This window comes from Dasypus novemcinctus, chromosome 7, assembly GCF_030445035.2.
Source record: "Dasypus novemcinctus isolate mDasNov1 chromosome 7, mDasNov1.1.hap2, whole genome shotgun sequence".
NCBI lineage: Eukaryota > Metazoa > Chordata > Mammalia > Cingulata > Dasypodidae > Dasypus > Dasypus novemcinctus.
Genome location: NC_080679.1, coordinates 29,618,034 through 29,641,669, shown reverse-complemented (window position 1 = coordinate 29,641,669; position 23,636 = coordinate 29,618,034). Strand labels below are relative to the sequence as shown.

At 37.3% G+C, this 23,636-nt stretch overlaps 1 protein-coding gene across 2 annotated transcripts in view; it reads right to left on the bottom strand.

Annotated features, from left to right (window-relative positions):
- Positions 1-23,636, bottom strand: part of BARD1 (BRCA1 associated RING domain 1) — a 97,837-nt gene that overhangs the window by 52,999 nt on the left and 21,202 nt on the right. The window contains exons 2-3 of one of the 2 annotated variants that reach the window (XM_058300177.2): positions 16,441-16,497; positions 12,601-12,749 (exon numbers count right to left, since the gene is read on the bottom strand). In XM_058300177.2, the coding sequence (XP_058156160.1) occupies positions 12,601-12,749; positions 16,441-16,497 (206 nt within the window). Of the gene's footprint in view, positions 1-9,857; positions 9,935-12,600; positions 12,750-16,440; positions 16,498-23,636 lie in introns of those variants that run through there. The other variant, XM_058300178.1, reaches the window with a different exon arrangement.

Here is a 23,636-nt window from a genome sequence, read left to right as displayed (position 1 = left end):
ATTAATTTGAAGGGCTAAAAAAACTTGATACTTGATACTTGAATCCAATTCTCTTATTCTAAAGATAAGGAACTAAAGTGAAGAGGGCGAGGAAGGACAGGGCAAAGGGAAAGAGCGGTGAGGAAGGAGTCTCCTCACACTCAGCCTGGGGTCTTCTCTCCACACCCGATCAAGAGGTCATTTTGGCATAAAAATGAACATACAAAAGGCAGGAAAACTTGAAAAACAAGACAAGATTAACAATGAAGATTAACAAACGATTTCCTACTGCATGACAATCATTCTCCAAATTAGTACAAAGTTAGCCATCAGCTCTGATCAACCAGACCACCTGGAACATGTTTTATTTGTCCTATTTAAAAAAGGGAAAGAAAAGGGAAACTGCCTGAATTGCTTTCCTCCTGAGAAGTCACTCCTCAATCAAGCAGAAGAGAACTCTGTGTAAACTTTTCTTACATTATAGAACCTAAAAAAGAATTTTAAAAAGAATTTAGTTAATTCTAAACTTAAGGTACTTCAAGAAAAAAACCCAAAGATCTTGGTGAATCTTACTCCTAAGGACTGTAACATCTGATGTGTAGGAAACAATAGTGTCTAATGACTTTTAAATTAAATTTTCAATTGTGCTTATTCTTGATCAGTTGTAATACTTAAGAAATACAGCATGAATTTAATTTCACTTTTTTATTGTTTTGGGGAATAAACTTTTTTTTAAAACAAATCAATCTTATTGATATACATTAATAAAGCATACAATTCATTCAAAGTATACAATAAGCAGTTTTAGGTATAATCACATAGTTGTGTATTCATCACTTCAATCATTATTAGAGCATTTTCATTATTTCCATAGTAATAATAATAGACAAAAGACAGATAAACAAACAAGAAAATTCTTCACCTCTCAATCTCTGTTTCCCCGGCTGTACCTAGCTATTTCTTGCTATTCTTGCACATTTATTATTTATTTATTTATTTAGCACTTTTATTGAGGTTTAATCACACAACACACGATCTATCCGAAGTGTGTAATCAATGGCTTTTACTATGTTCTACATTCTTACCAACAGTGAATAATGTTCAAGTCTTTTGCCCATTTAAAAAGATATATTTATCCCCACCCCTCCCCTCCAAGATGGCTCCCTTACCTGTCCACTTGTCTTTCCCAGGAGGCACCAGGAAGTGAAACTGGAACCTCTCATGTGGGAGGCTGGCACCCAATTGCTTGAGCCACAACCACTCCCCCTTTTGCCCATTTTTTTAATCAGGTCATTTGTCTTTTTAGTGTTGAGTTATAACATCTCTTTATTAAGAGCATTAAACACTTACCAGACATGTGGTTTCCAAATATTTTCTCCCATTGAGTGGGCTGCCTTTTCACATTTTTAACAAAGCACTGTGAGGTTTAATTTGAGGAGTTCCCATTTATCTATTTTTTCTTTTGTGGTGTGTGTTTCAGGTATGTGTTTCAGGTGTAAGATCCAAGAAACCACCACCTACCATAAGGTCTTAAAGATGTCTTCCTACATTTTCCTCTAGTAGTTTTATGGTCCTGCTTTTATATTTAGTTCTTTGATACATTTTGTGTTGATCTTGTATAGGGAGTGAAATAGGGGCCCTCTTTCATTCTTTTGGTTATAGATGTCTAGTTCTCCCAGCATTATTTGTTGAAGGCACTGCTTTGTCACATTAACATGGACTTGGTAGGTTTGTCAAACCAGTTGGTTGTAGAGGTGAGGTTTTATTTCTGGATTGTCAATTATATTCCACTATCTATATGTCTGTCTTTATGCAAGAACCATGCTGTTTTGACCACTAGAACTCTGTAATATGTTTCAAGGACAGGCAGTGAAATTCCTCCCATATTGCTCTTCTTTTTTAAAACGCTTTTGGCTGTTTATGTGCACTTTCTCTTCCAAACGAACTTGGTAGTTGCCTTTTCTATTTCTGTAAAGTAGGCTGTTGGAATTTTGATTGGTAACATGCTGAATCTACAAATCGGTTTGGGTAAAATTGACATTATCACAAAATTTAGTCTTCTAAACATGAACATGGAATGTTTTCCCTTTGTTTAGGTCTTCATTGATTTCCTTTATGATTGTTCTGTAGTTTTCTGCATACAGGTCCTGTATTTCTTGGGTTAAATTGCTTCTTAGGTATTTGAGTCTTTTTGTTATTGTAAATGGAATTCTTTACCGATTTCTTCCTTAGATTGTTCAATACTAGTGTACAAAAACATTACTGATTTTTGCATGTTGATCTTGTATCCTGCCACTCTGCTGAACTCATTAGCACAAGTAGCTTTGCTGTAGTAGACATTTCAGAAATTTTTAAATACAGCATCATGTCATCTGCATATAGTGAAATATTTCTTCTTTTCCTATTTAGATGCTTTTATTTTTTTTCCTTTGTCTAATTGGTCTAGCTAGAATTTCCAGTACAATGTTAAATAACAACAGTGACACTAGGCATCCTTGTCTTATTCCCAACTTTAGAGGGAAAGCTTTCAATCTTTCCCCATTGAGTACAATGTTGGCTGAGGGTTTTTCATATATGCCATTTATCGTATTAAGGAATTTTCCTTCTATTCCTATCCTTCGGAGGATATCAAGAAAGGATGCTGGATTTTCTCAAATGCTTTTTCTGCATTGATTGAGATTATGTGGGGTTTCTTCCCTTCAATTTGTTAATGTGGTATATTAAGTTTGATTTTCTTATTTTCTTATGTTAAACCAGCCTTGCATACCAAATTGTGAGGTACATTGTAGTTGGACTTGGCCCAGTGGTTAGGGCGTCCGTCTACCACATGGAAGGTCCACGGTTCAAACCCGGGGCCTCCTTGACCCGTGAGGAGCTGGCCCATGCACAGTGCTGATGCACGCAAGGAGTGCCGTGCCACACAGGGGTGTCCCCCGCGTAGGAGAGCCCCAAGCGCAAAGAGCGCGCCCCATAAGGAGAGCCGCTCAGCACGAAAGAAAGTGCAGCCTGCCAAGGAATGGCGCCACAAACAAGGAGAACTGACACAGCAAGATGATGCAACCAAAAAGAAACAGATTCCTGTGCCGCTGACAACAGCAGAAGCGGACAAAGAAGACACAGCAAACAGACACAGAGAACAGACAACCAGGGTGGGGGGGAAGGGGAGAGAAAGAAAGAAAGAAATCTTTAAAAAAAAAAAGTTGTGAGGTACAAGTCTTTTTTTTTTTTTAAAGATTTATTTATTTAATTTCCCACCCTCCCCTGGTTGTCTGTTCTTGGTGTCTATTTGGTGCGTCTTGTTTCTTTGTCCGCTTCTGTTGTCATCAGCAGCACGGGAAGTGTGGGCGGCGCCATTCCTGGGCAGGCTGCTCTTTCTTTTCACGCTGGGCGGCTTTCCTCACGGGCGCACTCCTTGCGCGTGGGGCTCCCCCACGCGGGGGACACCCTTGCGTGGAACGGCACTCCTTGCCACATCATCACTGTGCATGGCCAGCTCCACACGGGTCAAGGAGGCCCGGGGTTTGAACCGCGGACCTCCCATATGGTAGACGGACACCCTAACCACTGGGCCAAAGTCCGTTTCCCAAGTCTTTTATTTTTTAATTTTTTTTAAAGATTTATTTTATTTATTTCTCTCCCCTTCTCCCCTCTCCTCCCACCCCCTCACGCCTGCCCCAGTTGTCTGTTCTCTGTGTCCATTTGCTGCTTGTTCCTTTTGTCCGCTTCTGCTATTGTCAGCGGCACAGGAATTTGTGTCTCTTTCTGTTACGTTATCTTGTGTCAGCTCTCCGTGTGTTTGGCGCCATTCCTGGGCAGGCTGCACTTTCTTTCGCACTGGGCGGCTCTCCTTATGGGGTGCACTCCTTGTGCATGGGGCTCCCCTACACGGGGGACAACCCTTCGTGGCAGGGCACTCCTTGCGCGCATCAGCACTGTGCATGGGCCAGCTCCACACGGGTCAAGGAGGCCTGGGGTTTGAACCATGGACCTCCCATGTGGTAGACTGACACCCTATCCACTGGGCCAAGTCTGCTTCTCCAAGTCTTTTATCATGCTGTTAGATTCAATTTGCAATTATTTTTTGACAATTTTTGCTTCTATGTTGATTAGAGAGATTGGCCTGCAATTTTCTTTTCTTGAAGTGTCTTTATCTGGCTTTGGTATTAGGGTGATGTTGGCTTCAGTAAATGTTTTGGGTAATTTTCCCTCCTCTTCGATTTTGTTGTAAGAGTTTAAACAGGATTTTGTTAATTCTTCTCAAAATGTTTGGTAGAATTCACCGGACTTATCTTTGTTGGAAGATTTCTGAGGACAGATTCAATTTCTTAAAATGTGACTGGATTATTAAGTTCTTGTACTTCTTGTAGCATCAGTGTATTCCTGGGTCTAAGATGCATCTCTTGTAAATAGCATATGGATGACTCGTGTTTTTTTACCCATTCTGTCAGCCTAAATCTTTTGATTAGGGAGTTTAAGCCATTCTCATTCAATGATATTATTATAAATGTAGTATTTACTTCTGCCATTTTATTCTTTGGTTTTCATATACCATACCTTATTTTTACCTGTCTTTTTATTCTTTTGGCTAGCCTTTCTGCTATTCTTTCTTCTATAATCTCCAAGCCTCTCTCTCCTGTCTTTTTATTTCAGGCTCTAAGGCTTCCTTTAATATTTCCTGCAAAGGTGGATTCTTTTTTATGAACTCTTAGTTTCTGTTTGTGATTATTTTAAACCCACCTTCATATTTGATGGACTATTTTGCTGGATAAAGAATCCTCAGCTGGCAGTTTTTCTCTTTCAGTATCCTAATTATATCATACCACTGCCTTCTCACCTCCATAATTTCTGATGAGAAATCCATACTAAGTCCTACAGGGCATCCCTTGTATGTGATGATTTGCTTCTACCTTGGTGCTCTCAGAATTTTCTCTTTATCTTTTGACATTTGACATTCTGAGTAGTAAGTGTCTTAGAATAGCTCTCTTCGTATTTATTCTGATTGGGGTTCACAGTGCTTCTGGGACATGTAAGTTCATTTCTTTTCTGAGAATTGGGAATTTTTCAGGTATTATTTCCTCATCTACTTTTTCTACCCCTTTCCCTTCTCTTCTCCTTCTGGAATTCCCATGATACATAACGTTGGTATGTTTTGTGTTATCATTCAACTCTTTGACTCCTGCTCAATATTTTTCCATTATTTCCTCTCTGTTCTTTTGTCTCTTCTATTTCAGCTGTTTTATTCAGTATTGGTTATTATTTCTTCTATCATTTCAAGCCTGCCATAGTATGCTTCTAATGTGTTTTTGAGCTCACCTCTCAAGTCTTTCATTCACATGAGCTCGTTACTTTTCTATTCAGGTTTCAAATTCTTTGTGTTCATTCAATGTTTTCTTGATTTCATTTCTTCAGCCATATTGTCTTTCAACTCATTAATCTGATTTAGGAAATTTATGAGCATTTTGTTTATTAGTTGCCGCAAATCCTTGTCTCTTCTGGGGCTTTGATATATTCCTTTTCTTGGGTCACGTCTTCTATTTTCCTAGTATGGCTCATAATTTTTTGCTGATGTCTAGGCATCTGATTAGGTTGTTGAGTTTACTCAGATGCCCAATTTCTCTCTCCTTCATAGGGATTTAGTGGTGGGAGGCTGTATGTTACTGCTGCTCTTTGATTCTTCATTCAGCCTGGGTCTTGAGGATTGTCCCTGTTAGCTGCTTAAAACTGGGCTCTCTGGACCAATGGGTTGTGGACCTGCTTCCAAAGGCCTTGGGAAGGGAGGCTGTAAAGGTCAGTAAAAGCCTCTCTTATTTATTTACTTTTAATTTCCTCAATGTACTTCCTTGTTCTGCCAGCAGATGGTGCTCTTTGGCAGCCTGGTCAGAGTGTTTTTGCTGCTACAAGGACTGGATCAATGTTATATAGGGTCCTGCCTAGAGGATAAAAGCCTTGCTATTCAAACTTCCTCAGAGACAGTTCTCCAACCTTTGCTGGCAGGCCCTTCCCTTTTCCCAGGTAGGAAATAATTCCATTCCCCTCTGCGTCCTAAACAACCAGTCTGGTTTAGTAGAGAGGGAGATTGAAAGGGTTGGATCTCCCAGGGCAAACAATGGCATGGTTCTACCCGGCCTAGAAGGGCTGATGAGATACAAGCCAAATTTGTGGGTCAAAGGCTGGGTCAGCCTTAGACTGTGTCCCTCTCTCTCCCCTTTCCTGGGAATTGGATCCCTGGGGTCCCCTTTGTATGTAGCCACTGGGCCACTGGCCTGAGAAATCAAAACTGTCTTTACTGTGGAGAAAGCTGCTGGCAGTAGCAGCTGCAGCTTTTAACACACAGTTTTGCCATTGTGATTCTTTTCCTTTGAGCCTCTCTCTTCTGGGCAGTGTCTAGCCTTTGCCTGCTGTCCTAGACCCTAAAAGATTTTTTTCCGAGCTGTTTAGGCCTTTCCTCTAGCTATTCTGGAAGAGAAGAGAGTGCCGTGTCTTTCTGGTCCACCCAAATTTCTTTTCAACATTCTCATGTCTTAAAATATTAGCAAGAAAAAAAGGAAGTTATGAAATATTTTTTAATTTCTTTTTAAAAATTTTTATTCCAATGAACATTTTGTTTTATTACTTTACCAGCTTAAAACTATTAATGCACCAGAGGATTAGCATACTAAAATCTCAAATCTTCTCTAACGTCTAAAATCCTTTCTCTTTACTCTTCCTTTACCTCATGTTTCCTGAGTACAAAACAAAGATGGCACATTGGAAATGAAAGTGGAGCAAATATGCCATTGGCGAAAGTACCATGTCAGATTGTGTTTTCAATAAAATCTTTCAAGTCACATACTTTTCTTACAATGTGACTTTTAATACTCCACCAATTGAGAGATGGGCTTCTATGCTCCCCCAAAACGTGGGCATGCTTATGATGACAATGGTAGGGATGCTGTGTAACTTTTCATGTAAAAAAAAAATGACACAGCTCTCACCTGCTTCTCTTGGGCCACACATTTGGAATCCAGCCACCAGGCTGTTAAGCCCATGAAACCACAAGGTGGGGCCATGTGTAGGTGTTCTAGCCGACAGTTCCAACTGAAGTCCCAACCAATAGCCACCATCAACTGTCAGACATGTGGGTAAGCAAGGCTTCAGATGATTCCTGCCCCAACTGTCAAGTTACCACCCACCACCTAGCCTCTGGTCTTACCAACTGAAGCACCAGACCTTACACAGTAGAGAAAAACCATCTCTGCTAAGCCCTTTCCCAATTCCTGACCCACAAAATCCACAAACATAATTAAATAGCTGTTGTTTTAAGCCACTGAAAAATAAAAAAGACTGCACCTTAAGCAGGTAAGAAATGAAAAATAGTGGAATTTGAGAAATAAATAATTAGTATTTAACAGAGTAGAAATTTCAGAAATATGAACCTGGCCTATCAAAAGAAATCAGTCCAATTACATTCAATTCCAAAGAAACCATTACTTCCTCCTGGTGGAAATGAAGGCACCACATTGGAAAGACAGTAAAGTGATAAACTTGGTTGGGAGCAGGAAAATGTACCTAAATAAGGGCATACATCCTTTTTAGGCCATACTGGAAAACATTACCTGATCCACAAAGTGTTATTAAGAAAAGATCTAAGAAATACAAATAACCAGAATGAGGTATCTATTCACTCAGAGACTTTATGTCTAAATTCAACAAGGTCTTTTCTCTGCAGTAAGTAGATTTCAAAACTAAGCCATTTCCGATATAATCTCAAATCTAAAGGAAAGGTCAAAATAAAATGTTACCAGGATTACTCTTTTAAGAAAGACTCAGGATTACAAAGACTTAAAGGTTAATCCTCTGGTAGTCTGTAAAAACTGATATTTCTTTTTTTATTTATTTTAAACACAGAGGATGACATTTTCAATTAAAAACAAGTCAAATCCTTAAGTCCTAAATGCTTATAATGTTTACAAAATGCAGAATTAGCCACTGAAGGAAAATTAAGGCCTATGAATGGTAGCAAAATACTCAATCCATTAAAAAAAAAACAACACTAAATCTAAAAGGACAACAAATTTCATGCTCAGGTGTACATATTCCCTAACTTATAAAGGAGTAAATGAAGAGTACGTATTTAAGTAATTTTTGCATACACAATATTTTCACTTATCATCTAGTAATAATAACTTTACTCAAGAAGATTTTAATTATTCATCTTGGCATAAATAAGCAAAGACCACAACAACACACATGAGTGAACATTTGGGATTTTATACAGCATTTCTAAGATAAGACTGTAAAAAAGCAGAAACAATGCTGCTGGAACATAAATCATACTATTAACACCTACAACAGGTTTTTTTTTAGGTGAATGCTTCTAAGTATGATAAATTATCTCATTCATTTCATGCGGAAAAATATTGATCCTTCCTCTGCATAGTAAATTTCTTAATGATAGCATTTAAAAGAATTCTCTGAATTTAAATATTTTAGAGTTGATTCCAAAATATCAAAGAATAGAGCTGCACATGTTGCTAAGGAGCTGCCTAGCCAGGTTTTTCTATAAAACAGAGGCAATTAGAAAATGTGATTTAGCCATCATTAATCTACATCAAAGAATTATAATGATGTACATTGTGTGCCTTTCAAATTATTCTCTATTATAGGTTTCACAACAGAAGTTGAGAAATCTCTTTGACAAACTAGTCCCTTATTAGAAATCAAAGGAAAGTACTTTGCTACCATCTGTGCAACATTAACGCCTTCACTGGAGAATGATTATTTTGTATGTTAAGAAGTACTCAGTTCTATTTAACACACACACACACATATACACAACAGCAACACAGCTATTCAAACACTCATCTCCATCTATTATAAAAAATGTCACAGTATATATGAAACACTATGTAAATCACTAGAGAAAGTCCATCCTCTCTCCCTATACCAGAAAACAGAAAAGGAAATTGTGATCCTATGAAAGCAAAATCAAAGTGTTTTTTTAATTGTCACTAACACTAACATATGCGTCACAGAACATGACCAGCACCTGCAAGGTCTGATTTAATATTATGGAATCTTAAGAGAAAATAAAAACTTTTCGTTTTAACTCCATTAGTAGAAAGCACATTATGTTATAAAGAATAAAGTAAAATTATCCATAAATGGTTGTCAGAAAATTTATGATAGACAGTCTCTTCTCTTTAAAGCACACTGAACCGAGAAAAATCTGTTCAAGTATTTAGAAGCTCATTTTAGAAAGTATTACTATAAATCAGGCTTCTTTATCTCTAGTATACCATATACTATGTCCATGATTTGACAAGTTCTTTCCAATTACCCACCTTAATTACAGTAATTATATATTTTATAGTAAATGCAAGTATCAAGGTTCATTTGGAAGATAAATTGTGAACTGCAGGGTTTTTAAAATGGATGTTGAAATGTGGGAGATGTTCAACCATTCTGCTTAATTTATCATCTTCAACACCTGACCATTTAACAGAATCATACAGTTCTAAGGCTAGTCCTTAGATATCACTTAATCTAATACGCTTATTTTATAAATTTTCCTATTTTCTCTTTATAAAAAGGGTAAACCATTATTTGTCCCCAAATATTGGTTCTCTCTACCTATTTATTATATAGGTCACCTTCCTTTTAACCCCTTTAATTTCAAAAGTACTTAGTAGACAATAAACTAGCATACAGTTACTGCACATATTAAATAAGAAGCTATAAAGAAACCAAGGGAAATGCTCTAGAAAAACAATCTAAAATGTCTTTGGGATTAATTTGTTTTGGAGGGCTTTGGAAGAAAGATTGGTGACACTGCAATTTACATTAAAACAGAGAATGTTGGGAGTGGATGTGGCTCAAGCAATTGGGCTTCCACCTACCCATATGGGAGGTCCCGGTTTCCATTCCTGGCACCTCTTGGAGAAGGTGAGCTGGCACAATGGGCAGGCGCGGCAAGCTGATACAACAAGATGATGCAACAGAGAGATACAAAGAGGAAAGACAATGAGACACGACAAACCAGGAAGCTAAGGTGGCTCAAGCCATTGGGTGCCTCTCTCCCACATGGGAGGTCCCAGGTTGGTTCCCAGTGCTTACTGAAGAGAAGATGAGCAGACACAGAAAAGCACAGAGCAAATGGACAAAGAGAACAGACAGCAACCTCAAACTGAGAGCAACCTCAAACAATGAGGTGGGGGATGTGGAGGAGGGCGGAAATGGAGGGGCAAATAAATAAAATAAATCTTTAAAAAAAAATAAAGTTTTGTACCATGAAGGTTACAGATCTGGGTAGAAATTTATATTTTTGTATGTTTATACTTTGGATTTATTATCACCTTCTATCAAGTAGCAAAGTAGGATGTTACCGTTATAAAAGAGTTGTTGAAACCAAAAGCCAAGAATTTTCTTTTAAATTATTTTCTTTAGTCTTTGGGATATGAATTAGTCTTAGCCCTGCCAATTTTCATCAACTCAATTCAACAAGCATATAATACCTATACTCCTAACCACAGCTCTGTGCTAAATGACAAAACACTAAACATGGAACTTACTATATGTCTACCTTAAGTAACTTAGGTCCTCAATAACCTCACCTTCAAAATAAAAGGATTAAAGATGACCTTCCAGCACTTAAAATTCTGATTATCCAAACAAGGAAACTTCACTCATCTTAAATTAAGTACCCTAAGGCCAGCACTGCTAAAATATGGTAAGGAATAAAGTTATTCTTTCATAATAATAAGGAAAAGAAATACACAATGGCCTTTGGAAAATGAATTACCATAATTCTCTCCCAATCTCCATGTCTACTTTTGAATGAGACAGTCTCAAAAAGACCTCAGGTCCTACAGAGAAACTTATTCTAACCTCAATTTTTATAAATAAACTCTTTTAATGATGAAATAATAGACAATTCATATTCCATGTAAACCACAATGTTTCCTAAGTCACCAACTACAGTAAAATGTCTTGAGGCGAATTCTATCTTACTCTCCTACGTAGACAACAGTACTCAGCAATCCAATATGCCATAATTGGCTATAGTAAACTTATCAAGGGCTACTCTGCTCCCCTTTATCACCATTAAAAATATCACATTACTTACTATAACTACAGCAATAGAAGATCAAATCAAAATATGATAATCACAAATCTCAAAATAGTTCCAAATGTCAATGCGTAGCCAATAATTCTAACTTTAAAGACTACACACCTTAAAGAATCTGATGAAGGCCACTTTCTCGCAGAAATAAACATTTTCATACTGCACACTGAGTCAAAGATTTGCTAATCTTCCACCACTCTACCCTGCCAAAGATGTATGGACTCTTGATTAAGAACCCCTATGGAGGGTGGGGGTGGGGTAAACCAGGCAGTATTCCAATCTTTACAACTAGAAAATAAACACTATTAGCATTGTCTTTGAATTAGAAGGAAGAGAATACGATAAAGTAATGATAAAATTTTCCTTATCGTGCTCCTAAAGAGGTTCACAACCACAATATTATTTGTTTAAAAATGGTAAGGTAAAAAAAGTGCCTTTATATATCATCTGAAATAGGTAAAACTTGCACCCATGCATTCAATCTATTGTCAGTGGTCAGACTATTATAAAACAAAGATTAAAACAATTGTCACCATAGCACATTTTGTCATAAAAGAATGGAGTCTAATATAATGATCCAGACAACTACATGAAGAAAGCTTTCAACAGGTAGACTGAGAAATAGACATCTGATCAATAGGACAGTATTTGCCTTGTGTCTTTATTTTTGTCTAATCAACTTCATCTTTATTAGTTGACAATAACACTCCATGTCGGAAATCTCAGAACAGCAAAACAGCAATCTAACAATTTTACATTAGTATCACTCATTCTTGGCATCCTGTCAGTCAAGAGAAAGTTCTCCTATAAACACAAGCTAAAATAACCCAATCTGGTCAATAAAAAAGACAATTTCAATATCCAATTAGGAAGATTCAAATCACTTTACTTTCTTTCCACAGCTAATTAGTTCTCAGCAGAAAGCACAATGGGAAGATATAGTTAATACATAGTCTAAGAACAATTTGAAAAACATTAACCCCCACTAAGTAGAAAAGAAGAAAATGAATATTAGACTTCCTCTTTCAAAATGTGCTCATCTAATTAATTCAATAGAGAAAGTAATCCTTGGAGGATTGTTGTATTCTATCTTTTTAAAATGTATTTAAGCATGTTGAGTACAATATATTAAGAACAAAATCACTATTCCATATATATTAAGCATAAATTATGATAGCCATAAAAAGTAGGCAGCATAGAGTAGGGAAAAAAGTCTCTGGATTGACCATCTTAAGAAATGCATGAGATTTCTCTTGATTCTGATAGTAACTACATGTATAACTTTAGGCAAGATCACTTAACTTCTCTGGACCTTGGTCTCCCATTGATAAAAAAAGGGAGTTACAGTTAATTATCTCTAAGATGCCTGCCATTTCTCAAAAGGGTTTTAAACACTATAGCTCTTAAAGTCTGAAATATGGCATTCAGAATTCCTGATAGTTCCTTTTTCGTACTTTACGTAATCAGTATGAACTCATAAGTTATTTAACCAAGAGAAAGACAGTAGTATTTCTTACCTGAAAGCTTATTGTCTTGTAGCAAATTTCGAAGCTTACTACAAAGTTGGATCATGCTGTCCAATTGTCTATTTATTTTCACATCTTGTATCCAGGCTGGGGTAAAACACACCGGACATTCAGTTCCAATGCAGTCACTTACACAATCACTTATAAAAGATTGGAAAAAAAAAAAATTAAGACACATTCAACAGGATCTGAATCCAAAATACTAACAATAAACAATCAGCATTTGATCATTAAGTAAATGAAGCAAGGCTGTTCTAACAAACAATGTTCAACTGTAAAATAATATTTAAAATAGTGTTTTTGAGAAAGTTTGATACACACAAAAAATCTAAATCAAATTTAAGCTTACTTACAGATTTTGATATGAAGAGATTTTACTTAGGCTGAAATAAGATTGCACAATTTTCTCCTGCAAATAAGTTTATAGTTTCTAAGGGGGGGGGGAGGTGTAAACAATAGTACCTAATACATTAGTACCTAATGCATAGCAAACATGTATGTCAACCTTTCCTACCTTAAACCTAAACACCCTACCTTCATGGAAATACCTAAAATTACTGCAAAGTGACTTAAGAAAGTTGCTTTTATTTTTGCATTTGGACAAGTGTCTAAAGGCTTTAAAGTAATTTTTGAGAAAAGATCTTAGGTTCTTTCAGAAAGTTTTAAAGCCTGTAGCCGCCATTACCTCAGTTTATCTGTCCAAGTGTTATATACTCACGGCTGGACTAGAGATTTCCTAATTTTAGGGGTTACAAACACCAACTCCTTTACCAAAAATATTCCTTCTTGTTCTAACCATAGATATTTGTGAGACCAAATTTTCTTCATATAGTTCAACCGAAACAATATATGACAATAGACTTGAATACATAACCACATATGAGAATGCCGCTGTCTTTAATACAGCAAGACATTGAAGAGATTTGCAAAACCATGAATCAATACCACTCTTATTTTTTCTTTGGTTGCTAAATGTAGCAGTTCGATATTGTATATGAATTCCAAAAATAGATACTGGATTATGTTTGTAAACTGGTCTTTTCCTCTGGGAATATTAGATTGTACCATCTTCAGAGGTTTTACATAATTAAATTATAATTAGGGCTTTGATTGGGCCATGTCAGTAGTACGTTGAGTCCCTGCCCCCTTGATGGGAGGGGACTCACAGAGAAATGACATGGCAGAGGAGAGGGTTCAAGTTTTGATGCTGGAGCCCCAGGAAGTAAATATACAGGGAAGCAGATACATGAGGAAAGAGAAAAGGCTCCATTAGACACGGTTGAGGCCCCAAGAAGTACGATGAGACATTTGCCTGATAGTTTATAGCTGGCCTTGTAGAGGGAGCAGAGCAGCCCGGAGAGAAACCCCAGGGAAAGAAACGAGCCTTAGGCTGACCTATGATGAGAAAGGAAGAAGCTGGGACCACAGAGCCTTAAGAGGAAGGAAGTCTGAACCCTCGCAGACACCACCCACCATCTTGCTCTGACACATGGCTGATGACTTGGGGTGAACAAGTACCTCTTATGGTACCTTGAGTTGGACTCTTCAGGCTCTTGTGACTGTAAGCTTCTACCCCAAATAAAAACCCTTTATAAAAGACAACAGAGTTCTGATATTTTGCATCAGCACCTCTTTGGCTGACTAATAAACTAAAATAGTTATTTTTCCTTAAAAATGCTCTTTTATGTTGATACATAATAGGTTTAATACTGTTGTTTTTAAATGAACTCATATTTCTTAAATTTCCCAGTTATATATGGTAAATACAATTATACACACACATTAGTATTTACTTATATTTATATTAAAACAAAAGTTCTTTGTGATTCTCAATTTTTTTAAGTATATAAAGGGATCTGAGACTAAAAGACTGCTACCATATCTTAAATGAATTACATCTTTGAGAGAGTATATGAACTACTTTCATCAGGGATGACAGGAAAGTACCTTGAAACTACAACAACAGTCAATGATATTAAAATCTGTGCCTCCCCTATCTTTCAGCTGGACTGGTATATGTCAAAACCATCTTTAAAAGCTGCATGATATCTGTGAAGCCCTGCCCAGCAGTTTTAGGTAATTCCAAATCTACAAAGAACACAATCAGCTACCCAAATTCCTGGCATCATAAAACCAAAATGAACCAAAATGGCCCTGAATCATTATTTCTTTCTTATGCTCATGTCATAAACAGAACATTTTCTCTTCTAAGATGTTCTCACGCCTCTCAATCATTATTTGGCCTTTTTAAGGCACAGTGTCCTTTAAAATCTAACTTAAAGGTATGAGCCCCATACATATACTTTGCAAACAATTTCAAGGGGCTCATTATTCTCTAACAGCTCTGTCACTGACCAATTATACACAGTGATTAAGCCCACTGTGTATCAAGTGAAATAGGATAAATGTGCTGGCTTCAGAGGGGCAGGTAATGGATTATCATTTCATAATGGGGTCAAGTCAAGAAAGGCTTTTATGAGAATGTGATATTTGAGCTAAAACTTAGCTGATGTAAAGTAAGCCTCACAAAAATTTCGCAAAAGGACATTCCATGCAGAATAAAAAGAGCAAGTGCAAAAGTGCTGACGCAAGAGTTAACTTTGTATGTTTAATGAACTGAACAGGCAGCATGTAGCAACAGTGTGCACCAAGGGAGAGGAAGGTCTGAAAAGCAGGCAGGAAGGCCTGAAAAGCAGGCACGAGGTCCTATGCCAGACCTTGTGGCCTTTGGGATAGGGTCTGGATGTTATTCTAGTCACAGCAGAAGGCCACTGAAGGATTTTCAATAGGGGAATGATGTGGATGTGACTCACATTTTTAAAAGATCACTGACAGTACTGTGAAAAATGGGGGTGATGATGGCAAAAAGGTAAGCCAGGAGATGGGTTATGAAGCTATTACATCAGTCCAGGGAGAGATAATAGGATAGTTGCTTGGAAAAAAGTGTAAACAACAGTCAATATGGAGAAAAGTGGGAAAATTCAAGATTATGGGGTGGAACTGACACAACTTAATGATTTGGGATAGGGAAGAAAAGGAGCAATCTGGTATGACTTGTGTTTTGTTTTCTGTTTGTTGTTTTTTGTTTTGCCTTGCAACTTTGCAGTTGGTAGTACTGTTTATGGTAATGAAGATTATGGGAGGAGGAACAGGTTAAGAGGAAGAAATAAGAGCTATGCTGATTCTCCTGCTGGATATGCCCCATATAACAGAACTATGTTTCTATCAATAAGATTGGGACTCAAGCATCCTCAGCCCATTCAAGTCACATACTACAGCATTTTCATGTATGCTCAAACTTCTGAATGTCGTTTGTTGATGCTAGATAGTCACATACTCATATCCTGAAAGAACTAAAAGATTGAGTGAAAGGAGGCTCTGTTAACCCTGTTTTACAGACAATTAAACTAAGACATTCAGTCTCTCAGTTGATTTCTCCTGAACAAGAAATAGAATGGATAAAAATTTAATCTTCTAACATATAAGCGTGGACTTTCATATTAGAACATGGATATAATTTCATAGTAACCATAAGAAATAGACTTTCACAATTTTGAAAGTATAGATTCAAAACTAACTGAAGAATTTTCCCCAAGCTTAGCAAAGCTAATTACTAAGCTTTATAACTTTTGACAAGTCAACCCCTTTGAGCTTTAATTTTAATTGTAAATTAAGATGGTTGTAAGGACCAAAATGAGGTAATGTACACTAATTTACCTTGTACACTATGAAAGTTATATGAACATAAGGTATTATCATCAACATGATTACATGATTATTGTCTAATAAAAAATACAGTTACACTATTTCTATCAAGCCATAATTACCTACCTACAGAAGATGTGCTCACATCCTCCTAAGCACACTGGCTCCTTTAGAATATTGGTGCTGTTTGAAGAAAGGGAAATAATCAATAGTTAGGTCACTGTTAGATAAACATTCCATGTTCTACACTTCAAAAATCCCAAGCCCAATACTACCATCCTTCTCTCTTTCTTAAAAAACAAGATAGTGGGGAAGCGGATTTGGCCCAAAGGTTAGGGCATCCACCTATACCACACATGGGAGGTCCAAGGTTCAAACCCAGGGCTTCCTGACCCTGTGATGAGCTGGCCCATGCACAGTGCTGATGCGTGCAAGGAGTGCCCTGCCATACAGGGGTGTCCCCCACGTAGGGGAGCCCCAAGCACAAGGAGTGCGCCCCATAAGGAGAGCCGCCCAGCACGAAAAAAGTGCAGCCTGCCCAAGAATGGCACCGCACACATGGAGAGCTGCCACAGCATGATGACACAGATTTAGGGTACCACTGACAAGAATACAAGCAGACACAGAAGATCACACAGCGAATGGACACAGTAAGCAGACAACCGGTGGGGGGGGGGAGATAAATAAAAAATCTTAAAAAAAAAACACGAAAAAACAAGGTAGTAAATATCTGGTAATTTGAAAGGTTGTTATTCCCTCATCAAATATTGTATCACAACACTCCTGCTGAATTCAAATGACAACTATCAAACTCAATACAAGTTTTAACACTTTCAGAATGCATATACTGTGAAGTCAGAGAAAAGAGCAATTTTGTTCAAGTATCTCTAAACCACTTATAGCCAAAACCAACAATTCATTCCTCCTTTCAAGCCCTAAAGTTTATTTTTACCTAATGTTTCCACGTGTAGACCATATATCTCAAAATGAGAGTCACAGGGAGAATGAAAATATACCTAATCATCCAAATGAGGGCACTTCTCAGAGTGATGGGAGTGATAACTGGATAGGATGCTGGGACAAGAGACATAAACCAGGATGGACCCAAGCAAACGTGGACATTTGTTCCCTGTGCCCAAAGAATTTATGGTTTCCCATAAGGAAACATTTGCTTCTGGCTATCGTGAAGTTATCATCTATTTTTCTATAGGTATCTTGTCAAAAATGCAGCCATTCTTTCAGTTCACAGAAAGCTGGCTCCTGTGTTGTTTAAGCAAATGCTAAAAGGAACCAATCATCAGGTTAGCAGCCTGCAGACTAAAAGAGACACTGACTTGGGGTAGAAGAAAATAAAAACAAATATTCCCAACTTTGTCCATCAAAATACCTGCAACATTTGATAATCCTAAGAAAGTAATGGTACTTAGTAAAAACAAAAAAAATACATCAATTCATTACACTCAGAGGGAGTAATGTGGGAAGAGCAAAGAGAAGTACAGCTTTTAAAGATAAACATTTTTTATGCTTGGTTTATTACACTAACCTCAGGACCTTTAGGTATTTAAACCATTATTATCCAATTACCTCTGCACACATACTACATATGTCAATAAAACCAGTTTTCTGCATTTCCTGAAAGATCAAAAATATCACACCATACAATTTAATAGATATGAACATTAAAGTGAAATTGAGCTTACAGAAAGCATGCTATAACAGAGTACACACCTACAATGTTATTCTCAAGATATGGAAAATGTTGCTCACTGACATTATAAAAACCATTAGTTTTTAAAAACTCACAATGTCTGATTTTTCTATCACACTACATAAAACACACTTATAAAATTACGACTCTTGATGTGCCAGGCACATTTGTAATTCTGGCAATTACATAAGATGATCTCTTTCACAGTGCTGATGTTACTCCTATAATTTTTGTTTATTATATGAGCTACCAAACTTAACTTCATCTTTCCCAATCAAATGTGTTGAATTTTACTTCAGTACAAACTGTGCCTCTAAGATCCCCACAGTAGTGTTATCTTGCCTTCTCCTCCTTCTGTCACAATAATGCTTCCTCCGTCTCTTCCATTCCATCACCAAGGCTAAGGTTCCTCCTTGAGGCTGCTATCTACATTGCGTGTACTACATTCAGTCCCTCAGTTTCTACGATTCCCTGCCCACCCCAGACCATAAAGTCACCACTACCCTAATTCCAGTGACCTCCCAAGATACTTGTGGATGCCAATCTATAATCCTAGATAAATTCCACAGTCCACTTCCTCCTTGCCTGCTCTCAGGCTATGAATAACCATCATAGACACAAGATGTACAAACATTTCTCTGTGTATATATTTGGTAGCTTCTTCGGACTTGTATCTCTACCAAAAGTGATATATTAGATCAAATGAATACATGGCTATTCAAACAATCTCTATATTAGATCAAATGAATACATGGCTATTCAAACAATCTCTAGAAGATACTGGTAGACTTCAGGGGAAGATGATGGAGGAGGCAGCTTGAAGATTCAGTCCTTCCACCAGTCAAGTACATGAAACAACTATTTTAAAACTCCAGACTATTTTAAAACTCCAGAGGCCAGAAGAACACTGTATAGCATCCAGGCAACAGCAGGAGGAAGAAGTTGATAAATCACAGTGAAGAAATGGGAACTGCTGTCTCCCAGTGGCAGCTACCAGCACCCATCCCCTACTCTCACAATAGGCTGCCATGGGACTCCATCCCTGGCTTGCTGATGATTACAAAAAGGGACATAAGAATCCTCCTCCCCAAGAAGAGGAGTGGGCACAGTTGATCACTGATCATGGCTTTTGATTAGTGAATTCAGATCACTGGGTCCCAGCTGAGGGCAGCTACTGTTTCAACCTGTCCCTGACAAAGTCTGCGGCAGCCATTATTTCAACTCGCCCCAGACAAGGGGCAAAGCAGTAGAGATTTAAAGACACAGCACTTCCTCATGGATGTAAGGGTACAATTACCTGAAGGGCTGCATTTGAGGGCAGGCCAGGAAAGCTCAGCATTGGGGAACTGTCGTAGAACTTTGGAGAGCCCTCCTGACCCTCCACAGGGCAATTTAGAACTGCTCTGTGCAAACTTTGTGGATCCCTGGTCCTGTTATGGCAGGAAAGGACCGACTTGGAAAAGCACTCCCTGGGGTGACCCTCCTCCTGGAATTTGCCCTCCAGGCAAAAGCAGTTTCAGATAATGAAAGAAGTGTAAAAACTACAGAAATAGATGGTCTAAGACAAAAGTGTGCAGACTTCACATACCTGAGAGAGGAAGGTTTGTTCCCTGGGAAACAGGGGAAAACCAAACTCCTATAAAAAGAGGGTCTCCAAAACAACTAACAAACAAAAGCCCAGAATAAGTCAGAGGCCCAGAAAGACAGGGAAAACCCTGCACACCCTTCCTCGTGGAAGGGCTAAAGCGCAAGAAAAACTCGTCTCATCACTGGCTGATTACAAAACTAATAAACAGACATCCCAGGGAGAAAATCCCAGAGTTAACATTTAAGAATACTAAAATATACAGTGTGCAACAAAGAGTACAAGACAAACAGGAAAGGACGGCCCATCCAAAGGAAGAGGATACAAGTAAAGAAAATTCAAAGAAGACAAGAATATGGACATACCAAACAAAGTTTTTTAAAAAAATGATCTTTAAAATGTCCAAAGGAGATGAAGGAAAGCAGAGAGAAAGAAGTAAAGGCTACCAGGAAGATAATGACTGAATAAGAGAAATTTTAAAAGGAACTAAACAGAACTACTGGATTTGAAGACCATAATAACTGGTATGAAAAATATCCAGGAATTCTTTCAAGAGCAGATTAGAGCTGGTAGAAGAAAGAATCAGTGAACTTGAAAGACAAGACACTTGAAATAAGTCAGACTGAAGAGCAGAAAGACAAAAGAAATATTAAAAGCAAAAAGAGCCTAAGACACCTCTGGATACTATCAAGCACACCAGTGCACACATTATGGGAGTCCCAGAAGCAAAAGAAAGACAGAATGGGGCAGAAAGAATATTCAAAGAAATAATGACAGAGAACTTCACAAATATAGCAAAAGAAGTAAATACGGCTTTTTTTTCCCTTTTGCGGCCATCGCTTAAGTGGCAGCAGCCAAAATGTAGTTCAATCCCTTTCTGACTTGTGATCGGAGCAAGAACCGTAAGAGGCATTTCAATGCACCTTCCCACATTCAGAGGAAGATTATGTCTTCCCCTCTTTCCAAGAAGCTGAGACAGAACTATAATGTTTGATTCATGCCTATCTGAAAAGATCATGAAGTTCAGGATGTGCGAGGACACTACAAAGGTCAGCAAATTGGCAAAGTAGTCTAGGTTTACAGCAAGAAATATGTCATCTACCTTGAATGGGTGCAGCGGTAGAAGGCTAATGGCACCACTGTCCATGTGGGCATTCACCTCAGCAAGGTGGTTATCACTAGGCTAAAATTGGATAAAGACCGCAAAAAGATCCTTGAATGTAAAGCCAAATCTAGCCAAGTAGGAAAGGAAAAGGGCAAATATAAGGAAGAAACAATTGAGAAGATGCAGAAATAAAAGAATCTTATGTACAACTTCCATTAAAAACTACTAAAATGAGAAAAAAAAAAGTAAATATGCATATCCAAGAAGCCCAGAGAACACGAAACAGGATAAAAATGAAGAAAAATACACCCCATCATATATTGATAATACTATATAATGCACTGGACAAGAAGAGAGTTCTGAAAGCTGCAAGAGAAAAGCAATGTGTTAGTTATAAGGGAGTTATAAGTTAGTTATAAATTAGATTTGAGTGCTGATTTCTCATCAGAAACTATGGAGGCAAGAAGGTGGTGGGTTGAAATATATAAAGATCTGAAGGAAACAACTACTAGCTAAGAAATTCATAACCAGAGAGACTCTCTTTCAAAAATGAAGGAGATTAAGACATTCTCAGATAAACAAAACCTGAGGGACTTAATCACCACTAGACCTGCCCTACAAGCAATGCTAAAGGGAGTTTAACAGCAAAAGCATAAAAAATAATGATAAATCTAGGTTTCTGGACATCCAACGTACAAAGATACAAGTGGAAACAAGTACCAAAAACTGGTGGAGAAGAAAAGGAGGATAGGAAAGGTATATGTGCCTGCTATTGAAGTAAGGCTGGTATCAAACCAAATATAATTGTTATGTATTTAGGATGTTAAATTTTAACTCCATGGTAACTACAAGGAAAACAGATGAAAATTATATCTAGATAGATATGAGAAAGCACACAATAAGATATAACACTAGAAAGCAACTAATATAAGAGTGGACTTCAATAGAAATGAGAGACAAAAACTGTATAGGACTTACAAAGGCCAAAAAGCAAAATGGCAGAAGAAAGTCCTGTATTATAAATAGTGATTTTAAATGTAAATGGATTAACTCTCCAGTCAAAAGGCAGAGATTGGAAGAATGGATAGAAAGGCATGACTTAACTATATGCCATCTGCAAGAGATCTCAAAGACAAAAATACCAATAGGCTGAGGATGAAGGGATGGAAAAAAACATACCATGCAAGTAGTAACCAAAAGACAGCTGGGGTGGCTATACTAATATCAGATAAAATAGACTTTAAGTCCAAAACAGTTACAAGAGGAAGGTGGTTAGTACATACTAATAAAGGGGACCATTCAAAAGCAAGATATAAAAATTATAAATATATATGCACCTAACATCAGAGCCCTAAAATATATGAAGCAAATACTGACAAATTTGAAGGAGAAAGTTACAATTCTATGCTAATAGTAGGAGATTTTAACATATCATACTCAATAATGGATAGAACATCTAGTCAGAGATCAATAAGGAAATACAAGACACGAATAATATACTAAACCAGCTAGAGCTAACTGGCATATATAGAGCACTGCACCCAATAAAAATAGAATACGCATTCCTCTTGCATGCACATGGATCATTCTCCAGATAGACCATATGTGGGATGACAAAACAAGTATCAATAAATACAAAAATACTGAAATCATTCAAAGTACATTCCAGACCACAAAGGAAAGAAGCTAGAAATCAGTAACAGAAGGAGAAAGAGGAAATTCACAAATATGGGGAAATTAAATAACTAAGAGGGAATCAGAAGTGCAATTAGGAAATAATTTGAGGTGAATTAAAGTGAAAATACAACCAAAAGTTACGGATGCTGCTAGGGTGTGTTACTGAGAGGGAAATTTTAGCTCCAAATGCTTACATTAAAAAAAGAAAGGCTTCAAATCAGAGATCTAACTGGAAGAACTAGAAAAAGAAGACCAAACTAAACCTAAAACGAGCAGAAGGAAGGAAATAACAAAGATTAGAGCAGAGAAAAATGAAATATTAAAAAAGAGAATCAACAAAACCAAAAGTTGGTTCTTTGAAAAGATCAATAAAATGGACAAAGCTTTAGCTAGACTGACCAAAAAAAGACAGAGAGAGAGAATACAATGTAAACAAGAAATGAGAAGGGGGCATAACTATGAACCCCACTGAAAGAAAAAGGATTATAAGTGTTTACTATGAACAACTATATGCCAATAAATTAGATAACCTTGAAGAAATGGACAAACTCTTAGAAATACACAAACTACCTACACTGACACAAGAAGAAAAAGAACTCAACAAAACAATTCCAAGTGAAGATTATTACCTTACTCAAGGGGAGTGGATGTAACTCAAGTAGTTGAGAACCTGCTTACCACTTAGGAGGTCCTGGATTCGATCCCCAGTACGTCCTAAAAACCAACCAACCAACCAACAAATGAAAAAAATCACCTCTCATTGGGAAGCAGATGTAGTTCAGTGGTGAAGCATCTGCTTTCCAAGTACAAGGTCCTAGGTTCAATCCCCAGTACCTCCAAAAAAATAAATAAATAAACTCAGAATAGATCAAAGACCTAAATATTTAAGAGCTAGAACTATAAAACTCCTAGAAAAAACAAAGGGAAGCATTTTAAAGGACCCTGGCAATGGTTTCCTAGACTTTACACCCAAAGCAGAAGCAACAAAAGAAATAATGGGATTTCATCAAAAGTATTAACTTTTGTGCTTCAAAGGACTTTATCGTGAAAGTAAAAAAGAAAAAACTACACAATAGGAGAAAATATTTGGAAACATATCTGATAAAAGGTTAATATTCAGTATATAAAAAGAAATCCTTCAACTTAACAAAAAGACAAATGACCCAATGAAAAAATGGGCAAAAGACTTGAACAGACTTCTCTCCAAAGAAGATAAACAAATGACTAGAAAGCACATGAAAAGATGC